The sequence below is a fragment of the Maniola jurtina genome, chromosome 16 (genome assembly GCF_905333055.1).
Source record: "Maniola jurtina chromosome 16, ilManJurt1.1, whole genome shotgun sequence".
Classification (NCBI taxonomy): Eukaryota; Metazoa; Arthropoda; class Insecta; order Lepidoptera; family Nymphalidae; genus Maniola; species Maniola jurtina.
The window spans coordinates 12,420,215-12,429,505 of NC_060044.1; the positions used below are offsets into that span (position 1 = coordinate 12,420,215).

General features: G+C 37.4%; 1 protein-coding gene and 1 long non-coding RNA gene across 4 annotated transcripts; both read right to left on the minus strand.

Moving 5' to 3' along the window:
• Window positions 1-368: 368 nt before the first annotated feature.
• On the minus strand, window positions 369-790 carry LOC123873194. Its single transcript, XR_006797630.1, has 3 exons — window positions 651-790; window positions 520-572; window positions 369-419 (listed from the first exon to the last, which is right to left on the minus strand). It is a non-coding gene; the product is annotated as an uncharacterized LOC123873194 (long non-coding RNA).
• Window positions 791-3,598: 2,808 nt separating this feature from the next.
• LOC123873192 lies at window positions 3,599-8,302 on the minus strand. Of its 3 annotated transcripts, XR_006797628.1 has the most exons (4): window positions 8,138-8,298; window positions 8,007-8,059; window positions 7,546-7,906; window positions 5,978-6,175 (listed from the first exon to the last, which is right to left on the minus strand). XR_006797628.1 is itself a non-coding variant. In XM_045917915.1 (3 exons), the coding sequence occupies exons 1-3, from the start codon at window positions 8,074-8,076 to the stop codon at window positions 3,834-3,836; spliced, it is 327 nt and encodes a 108-aa protein (XP_045773871.1). In that variant the 5' UTR covers window positions 8,077-8,302; the 3' UTR covers window positions 3,599-3,833. The 3 variants fall into 3 exon arrangements, 1 of the variants encoding a protein (XP_045773871.1); XM_045917915.1 differs by lacking the exon at window positions 7,546-7,906 and adding an exon at window positions 3,599-3,842 and having other exon boundaries at window positions 5,928-6,175; window positions 8,007-8,302; XR_006797629.1 differs by lacking the exon at window positions 7,546-7,906 and having other exon boundaries at window positions 8,138-8,297.
• Between the last annotated feature and the right edge of the window lie 989 nt (window positions 8,303-9,291).

The window sequence follows — 9,291 nt, forward strand, 5'->3', positions numbered from 1 at the left end:
ACAAAAATAGTTGAATTAGCTTCACAAAAAAAAAATTAATATGTTGGAGAGAATTCACCTTAATATCCTGAAGATTTAGGGAAACACCTGTTCCGAAAAATCAAGCTTCGCTCCGGACGCGCGGCTCATGCAGACTGTGGCCGTGTGTCATACGGACGAGCAGGGTAAAAGATGCAAGAGATTCCTATGGATTACTGGCGGTCCACGCTTCCTCAATCCAAACGTGAAGCGAGCAAAACGCGTGTTAACTCTCAAATTTCAGCGTTATTTTATAACCCAATCATGGTTTTTAAAATTATAAGGTTGTTAGGGGACCATGATGATGATTTTCTTATCAAATTGTTTAAATTTCAATTAAATTCCAAAAAATTCTTAATCACAACAACATAACAACACGCACGTTTCACCCATGTCGCCACCTAAAAAGAAAAATGAAATTGCAAATTGGCGACACGCTTATTTCGGGTAGGGGAGCCTTACATCTTTCTAATTAATTTTTGAGAGAAATGATTCACTTACCAAATCGTGATGGCCGACACCCACCCGCCGCGTGGTAGAACTTTATCCTAAAACTGTAACAAGGAATCATAAATTCACAACACCATCGAAAAGTGGACGAATTGATCTCGCACGAATAAACTCACACATACCATTTTTAGCAAAACTCCCAGCCTAAACTATCGTTATCATTTTTAAAATTTGTAACTACGACATCTTCCTGCAAGGCGAATCGAAAAAAGAAAGACAAGCTGTCACACCAAATTCTTTTTCTTTTTCTTTTTTTTTTTTTTTTTTTTTTTTGGCCCCAGATTCCTGACCACCTGTCAGTTTTAAAAATAACTCCCTAACTCATGTGAAATTTTTACAAATGTATTTTATAGATCCTTTTATAAGGAAAAGGCAAATATTTAAACAAACGTAAATTAATAATTAGTAATAATAAATAAATTCTTTTATGATGTCTGTTACAAGCATCACCAAGATGCCGAACTAGTTCCACCCGCCACGCACAGATGTCGCTAGTCGTAAGGAGATCAGTGATTTGAAGTTATATGTTTTCTTTTTAATATTTATATACAATAAATACCACACGTTACAATACCCCCTCTCCCGGAAAAAAGGTTCAACGAAGGGGAACCGCTCGCTGCCCTCAGCGATCACGATGAAGCACTGAAATTAAAAGAAATTCAAAAAAACAAAATATATAACCACTGATTCCTAAACAAACAGAAGACTACAATAACTATTTCTATTTATCTTACCTATTCTATTTCTGGGAGTTTTGAAATGTTTTAGGCTAATGTTACTATACTAGTTTTATAACTATGGAATTTAACTATACGACTACAAATTCTGCTATTTATAGGACGACCAGAAGTTGCTTGGACCTTGGCATCATTCACTGTAAACGGCGTACGTAATAATACAGCAATGCATCTAGGCCTACGGTCTTTGCAGCTTGATCTTATACTAAAACAGTATAACTGTTATGATACAGGAGACAGAGTCTCCGGATACTTTTTCGGTATATACAAGAACCGACTATCCTCAGTGTGTGGATACCTTCTTAGCATCAATACGACCTAAACAAAACACTGGGATAAAATAGTCTCTGTGCAAAGCACAGCAAAGGACAAATTGATTTCCTAATTGTCTGGAACAAGGTCCTCTAGCGTCAATATGAGCTAACAAGACATAGGAATACTATAATCTCTGTGCAACAAAATGCACAGCAAAAGAGAAATACGAAAATCACTAACCTTCGAGTATATGATTCGTATTTCAGAAGAAATATATACACCATGGTTGAAAGGTTTGTTGATTGTCTCAGATCAATCATGAGTCATCGATCCGCCTCCATCTCACCCCTATCACTCTTTCATTATACTATAACATACATCACGCATTCTATTTATCACTCTCACTCTTTCCTTGCATTATGCTACTTCATTCATCACGCATTTATACTTGGTAGTAACTTATTCCAAATTAAGTTTACCACTTCCTTACACTTTAGTATGTGAGCACTTATAATGTTCACACACGGGTTGGGATTGAACATGTCTGAGTTACAATTTATACCTTTAAATCCTTTATATGCCAGGAACCTATTTTTGTACCATCTAGTCTTTCTAATTCATACACCAGTGGAGATAAAACTCTTGTAACCCTACATTTCTCATACTTCGGAGCTAATTTTGACATTTTGAATTTTTCAGCGTCACTCTGAGTATAAGTAGACTTCCATACAAGATCTCCAACTGAAAACTTGGCGTTCCTTCGCCTAAGGTTATAATGAGATGCATTTTTAGCATGTGCTTGATGTAATTTTTCACGTACCTTATCAAAAATCTCTTCCAAACTTTTAAATTCCCCTGCATACTCCTCGCGTGGCATACCCACTCTATATTCTTTATCTGTATCCCGATAGAAGTTTCCATTTATGACAGGTTCGCGACCGTGGACCAAGAAAAATGGTGAAAACCCTGTGGATTCGTTTATTGCACTATTTATAGCGAATTGAATCTTATTCAGGTTTTGATCCCATGAACGATGGTTGTCCTCCACATAAGACGCGACAGCCGTCATAATGGTTTTATTATAACGTTCTACCAAATTTACTTGGGGTGTATATTTCGGAGTATAATGAAGTTTTGGTATATTGTAGCGCGCAATGACATTTTTGAATTCTGAACCTGTCATTTGGCTGCCATTGTCAAGGATTATGGTTTCTGGCGTCCCATGTACCAAAACGACATCATTTTCAAAATGTTTAGCCACCAAGGCTGAAGTTGCACGACGTAAGGGAAAAAGAAGTGTATATTTCGAAAAGCAACACGTAATTACCAAAAGGAAGGTGTAACCGGATCGGGATCGTGGCAACGGACCAACCAAATCCACTGACACTACCTGAAACGGTCGCGAACAAACCTTCGGTTTACCCATTAAACCGGGCGTTGCCTGTGTAGAGTGTTTATACGCTTTACATACATCACATGCATTCACAAATTCTAACACATCTCTATACATTCCTGGCCAAAAATACCTAAGACATAAACGTCTATGTGTTTTGAAAATACCTAAATGACCTGCTGTAGCCTCGCTATGATTTTCTCGAATGATTTTAGATCTCGTTCCCTTAGGAACTACCTCTTTCCAATCAAATTCACTAGTGAGATTATATTTACTTTTACTAAATCGATAAAGAGTATTATCTTTAATCATGAAATTTGGAAAGTTTGTCGGATGAGATCTACAACCATTTAAAATTCTATCGTACCATTCATCTCTCATACTCATTGTAGGCGTGGATGGAGCCGTATGGATGGCCTCTACCTTCATAAGACGTGATAAGGCATCAGGGACCACATTATCGGTGCCTTTTCGATGTTCGATTTCAAAATTGAACTGAGACAGGCGACAACCCCACCGAGCTAACCTACCTGAAGGGTTTTCTAAATTCAAGAACCACTTCAGTGATGAATGATCTGTTACGATTTTGAATGTTCGAGAACCTAGATATGCTTGAAATTTTTCTACTGAGAATATTACGGCTAACGCCTCACGCTCAGTAGCGCTATAATTCCTTTCTCTTTTATTCAAGGACCTACTTACGTATGCAATCGGATGTTCATGACCATCGATATTCTGAGACAGCATACCTCCTAAACCGTACGACGATGCGTCGCAATGCACGATGAAAGGCTTTTCAAAGTCTGGAACGGCTAGGACAGGAGCAGAGACTAACGCATTTTTCAGCACCGTGAAGGCTTCCTCTGCGGCGTCGGTCCACTGGAACTTCGGCGCGTTTTTTCCTTTGCTGGTAAGCTTGTTCAGCGGAGCTGCAATAGTTGAAAAGTTACGAATAAATCTCCTGTACCAAGAGCAAGTACCTAAAAATACCTTTACATCACGAGCATTTGTCGGAGTAGGGAAGTTTAAGATTGCTGCTATTTTCTCTGGGTCTGTCCGTAAACCGTATTCGTCAACGACATATCCTAAGTATTTGATCGACTCTCTGAAGAATTTACATTTGTCAAAAGACACTGTTAAATTAGCCGATTTCAATTTGTCCAAAACTCGGTTCAGTAATAGCAAGTGAGTTGAAAAATCCGACGAGCAAATAACTATATCGTCGATATAACAAAATACATAACCATTTTCAATGTCACTGCAAAAATTTTGGTTAATTAACATGTCCATAAGTCGTTGTTGACGAGCAGGGGCGTTGCATAAACCAAAAGGCATAACCTTGAACTTGAATAACCCGCGACCTGGGACGGTGAAGCTAGTTTTTTCCTGAGAGCTATTTGACAGAGGGATCTGCCAAAACGAAGAGGATAAATCTATGGTTGATAAGAACTTTGCTTCTTTCAAGCTGTCCAAGATCTGAGGGATGTAAGGAATTGCATAAGAGTCACCCTTAGTAATAGCATTTAGCTTCCTGCAATCTAGACAAAACCTCCAGTCACCATTTGCTTTCTTGACCAAAATAGCTGGATTATTCCATGGACTTTCACTGGTAGTGACGACATCTAGCGCAAGCATTCTGTCTAATTCAGCTTGTAAAGCTGACTTTTTGTCCGGGGACATAGGATATTGTTTCACCCGAACCGGCGCAGAATTGCCTGTGTCAATTTCATGCTCTATCAACGATGTCCTACCTAGACCCTTTTTGTCAAATGAAATATCATTGTATTTATCTATTATGGCTTTGGCTATTTCTTTTTGATCAAAGTTCAAGTTATTGAATGGTTGAATGGAATGTACGTTTTCCGTCGTTATTGTGTTGCAAAAGCTTTCAGGTGAACGTATATAGTCTATATTTTCAAATATTTCTGGGGCTACATTAAACGCCTTCCAGAAATCGCATCCTAGTATTAAATCTGAAGTTACTGCAGGCACAACATAAAATTTAATAGCACAAGTTTTACTATTGAAAGTCACAGGTATATACATATGTCCTAATGACTCTAACTGGATTCCATTTGCAACAGTGCAAGAATTATCAATAAAATTGTTAAAGTTATAACCCAATTTGATAAAATATGTATGAGAGTTGTTACCAAGAATAGATATACATGCGCCAGAATCTAGCAAACCATAAACTTTTATATCTCCTATATTACATTCCAAATATGGCCTAATATCATCTTTTTGTGGGGAAAATCGAACTGTAAAAATCGAATCATAATTTTTGAATTTTGACATTTTTTTACTTAAAGTGTTACAGTTCGAGTTATTTAGTTTTTTGGATCAGTTTTCTTATTTTTATTACAATTTGGGCAAGTTAACTTTGTAAAACCTGGAGTTTTACAAGTAAAGCAATGAACCTTCCGTTTAACAAACTGTTTAGAAACATTGTTTGATGGACAATGACAACAGTTATTCGATGGATTTGGATTTTTATGGTTATTGTTCTTATTACCATTTTCCCTACATAAATATTGTTTATTTGGAGGTTGCTGATCATGAACCTTATTTTGTTGAATTTTTGGTTCTGATATACTAGGCTTTTTGCCCCTACTATCCACAAAAGCCACTGTTTTACTCTTGGGCTTATAAGAAAACTCAGGAGTTATAATATTTGTTGGTTTTCCAGGCTCTGAGAATAATGTAGCACGCTGGCTAGCAGCTTCTATCTTTTTGCAACTCTCTTTTAACTGTGAAATTGAATCAATTTGAACTAGTGCTAACTGTTGAGAGAAATTTGGGCGTATGTTATGTAATAAAATCTCTAGTTTAGCTGCTTCTGACAGTTGTGTCCTTAAGCGAGCAAACAGACAAGCCATAACAGAGAAATAAATATGAGTAGGCTCTTCTACCCCCTGTGTTCTGGCACGAATTTCACCCAGTAGACGATAGTCATAATCGACCGGATCAAATTCCTCCAATATTAGATTTTTAAGATCAGACCACGTACATACCTGATGTTTTAATCCTCGGAACCAAATGAGAGCTTGATCACTAAATAACTGTGCTGCAGACCTGAACAGTTTGGCATCCGAAACCCCGTAGCAACCCTGTAACTCTTCTATCCGTTCAATGAATGAGCGAGGATCCGTGGTGCCGTTGAACTTAACGTTCCATTTGGCTACATTCTTGTCACTGGAACACTCGAAGAGCGAAGATTCATGAACTATTGCTGCAGAAGATGAAGTTGAAGCAGGAGTTTCTGAAACGTTAATGGTTGGAGTTTCAATTTTTTCAAGTAATGAATCAAGCCTACTTTTGAGTTCTATCTTTTTTGTTAACACCGCTGGTTCCTCAGTTGAAATCCTATTCAATCGATGGTAAAGGTGGTAGGCTAGGGCTTCTGCTCTAGCTAGCGATACCTTCTCTTTATACACATCCCATTTATCTAACAAAGCTACTAGTTCATCTAATTTTTCACCTATAATTTGAAATTCGGAATCCGCTTTAAAAGGTGTTTCTATTATGGCCTCAGAAGGACATTCTAAAATAAGCTTGCGCATCTGTCTTCTGAGGGCATCGACAGTATTTCCAGGAGTATCCGCACGTATGGACACTTCATAGACTAATTCATCCTTTCTAAGGGAGTGAAATTGTATAGCTCTGGACTTTTCCATGTTAAGTAATTGATGGTATACACAATTACAATATAAAACTTAAGTTAATTATATAACAATTAAGTTAACAATTAGACAAACAGTTAGTAACTTAAACTGATAAGAAATATTTGTAACACTGAAAAGAGAGCATTAATTACAATATTATCCTTAAATTTCACTTAAATTGATGGTTTACCTACAATATTTTCAAACTACTATGTGTCATATGACAACCCTGGGTGTATTGAACTGATTTCATAAAAACTAAGTTAATTTTTGAACAAATATAAACAAATAATAGTATTTAAATTAAATTACAGGACGAACACTGTAGCCTGTGTGAAACAAAAGTTTTAAAACCCAAAAAGCGCCACTGTAGCACTCGGGAGAAAAAATATAGTGTATAATTTAAATATGAAAATTTTTGAAGTTGTTGAGTGCCACTATAACACTCAGGAGAAAAATAAAGTATAATTTATACCCGTTGAATGCCACTGTAGCACTCAGGGGAAAACAAAATATAGTTAATACCCGTTGGAGCGCCACTGTAACATATCCAGGTCCTAGGTCTTTCAGGAACTCTAGGTGCGTTGCTAGGACCTAGACACGCTAACAGAATCAGCTCTGTACAGCCAGGGATTTATGTGGAAAAAGATAATTATTAAATTGAAACCTCGAGTACCTTAGAAATAGTTATTTAATTCTTCTGTTGTTGGTTATAGATTTACAATTAAAGTTAACTCGACTAGTTACAGAGACATGAGAGATGCTTTATACTATCTCAAGGTGCTGTCCGCATTCAACGCACCTCACTATGATCTTAGGTTACTCGTCTTAATGATAAGTTACGATTTTAGGAATGTATATGTCACAATCTAGTGTAAACCATCAATTAATATAAACGTAAACCAAAATACAAAAATAGTTGAATTAGCTTCACAAAAAAAAAATTAATATGTTGGAGAGAATTCACCTTAATATCCTGAAGATTTAGGGAAACACCTGTTCCGAAAAATCAAGCTTCGCTCCGGACGCGCGGCTCATGCAGACTGTGGCCGTGTGTCATACGGACGAGCAGGGTAAAAGATGCAAGAGATTCCTATGGATTACTGGCGGTCCACGCTTCCTCAATCCAAACGTGAAGCGAGCAAAACGCGTGTTAACTCTCAAATTTCAGCGTTATTTTATAACCCAATCATGGTTTTTAAAATTATAAGGTTGTTAGGGGACCATGATGATGATTTTCTTATCAAATTGTTTAAATTTCAATTAAATTCCAAAAAATTCTTAATCACAACAACATAACAACACGCACGTTTCACCCATGTCGCCACCTAAAAAGAAAAATGAAATTGCAAATTGGCGACACGCTTATTTCGGGTAGGGGAGCCTTACATCTTTCTAATTAATTTTTGAGAGAAATGATTCACTTACCAAATCGTGATGGCCGACACCCACCCGCCGCGTGGTAGAACTTTATCCTAAAACTGTAACAAGGAATCATAAATTCACAACACCATCGAAAAGTGGACGAATTGATCTCGCACGAATAAACTCACACATACCATTTTTAGCAAAACTCCCAGCCTAAACTATCGTTATCATTTTTAAAATTTGTAACTACGACATCTTCCTGCAAGGCGAATCGAAAAAAGAAAGACAAGCTGTCACACCAAATTCTTTTTCTTTTTCTTTTTTTTTTTTTTTTTTTTGGCCCCAGATTCCTGACCACCTGTCAGTTTTAAAAATAACTCCCTAACTCATGTGAAATTTTTACAAATGTATTTTATAGATCCTTTTATAAGGAAAAGGCAAATATTTAAACAAACGTAAATTAATAATTAGTAATAATAAATAAATTCTTTTATGATGTCTGTTACAAGCATCACCAAGATGCCGAACTAGTTCCACCCGCCACGCACAGATGTCGCTAGTCGTAAGGAGATCAGTGATTTGAAGTTATATGTTTTCTTTTTAATATTTATATACAATAAATACCACACGTTACAAACACCCGCATAACCGCACAGCCTCAGCGATAACCCGGTACGGGATAGCGCGGGTGACGTCCCCCCCCCCCCTTCACACCCTGATTGCCATCTCGACCTGTCGCGAACTAATTATAGATATTTTAGACTTTTGACGTTTAGGGGCGGCGCAGACGATACTGAGTGATAGCGAGTAAAGTGGCGGCGAGTAAAGGCACGGGCACTGATTGGTGGCTAATGCGAGAATCGGCAGGCTTCTTGCGCAGCGTTCCTCTGCGACCATAATAATAGTATGCCAACCGTATGTTAAAGTAAATAAGCTGAGTAAAAAAAGAACTCGGCGTTACTCTACTCCGCCTGTGGGCGAAGTGTCTTAGTCTGTGTACTTGCCTTATAATTACTATATGATTAAAAGCAAGCACAAGCACTAAGTACTACAATATAAAAACATAAAAATAACTTATTTAGCACGGTCGTTTTTGCGCATGTTTTCAATGCGTGTGTTTTCACTAGAAGCCGGTCACAACGCATCCCGCTGGCCCGTGATCCATCGAGTGGAAAAATGAATTATTCCTCCAATTTATCCGACCACCGCTTTAGGACCCTCCCTCATGCTTGAACGACTGAGCACTATCTAGTATATTTGAATCTGGTACGAAAGATGTATTCAACGTAGATTTACTACGAAAATCTATTATTGATCCAACACATTGAGGTTTCTGAGTTTATTT

Excerpts from the sequence above, each read along its gene's own strand:
- LOC123873192 (XM_045917915.1), bottom strand. The coding sequence starts at position 8,076 with ATGATTCCTTGTTACAGTTTTAGGATAAAGTTCTACCACGCGGCGGGT. Across the intron at positions 6,176-8,006 it reads GTGTCGGCCATCACGATTTG|AAACTCCTGCTTCAACTTCA; the intron begins GTAAGTGAATCA and ends TTAACGTTTCAG.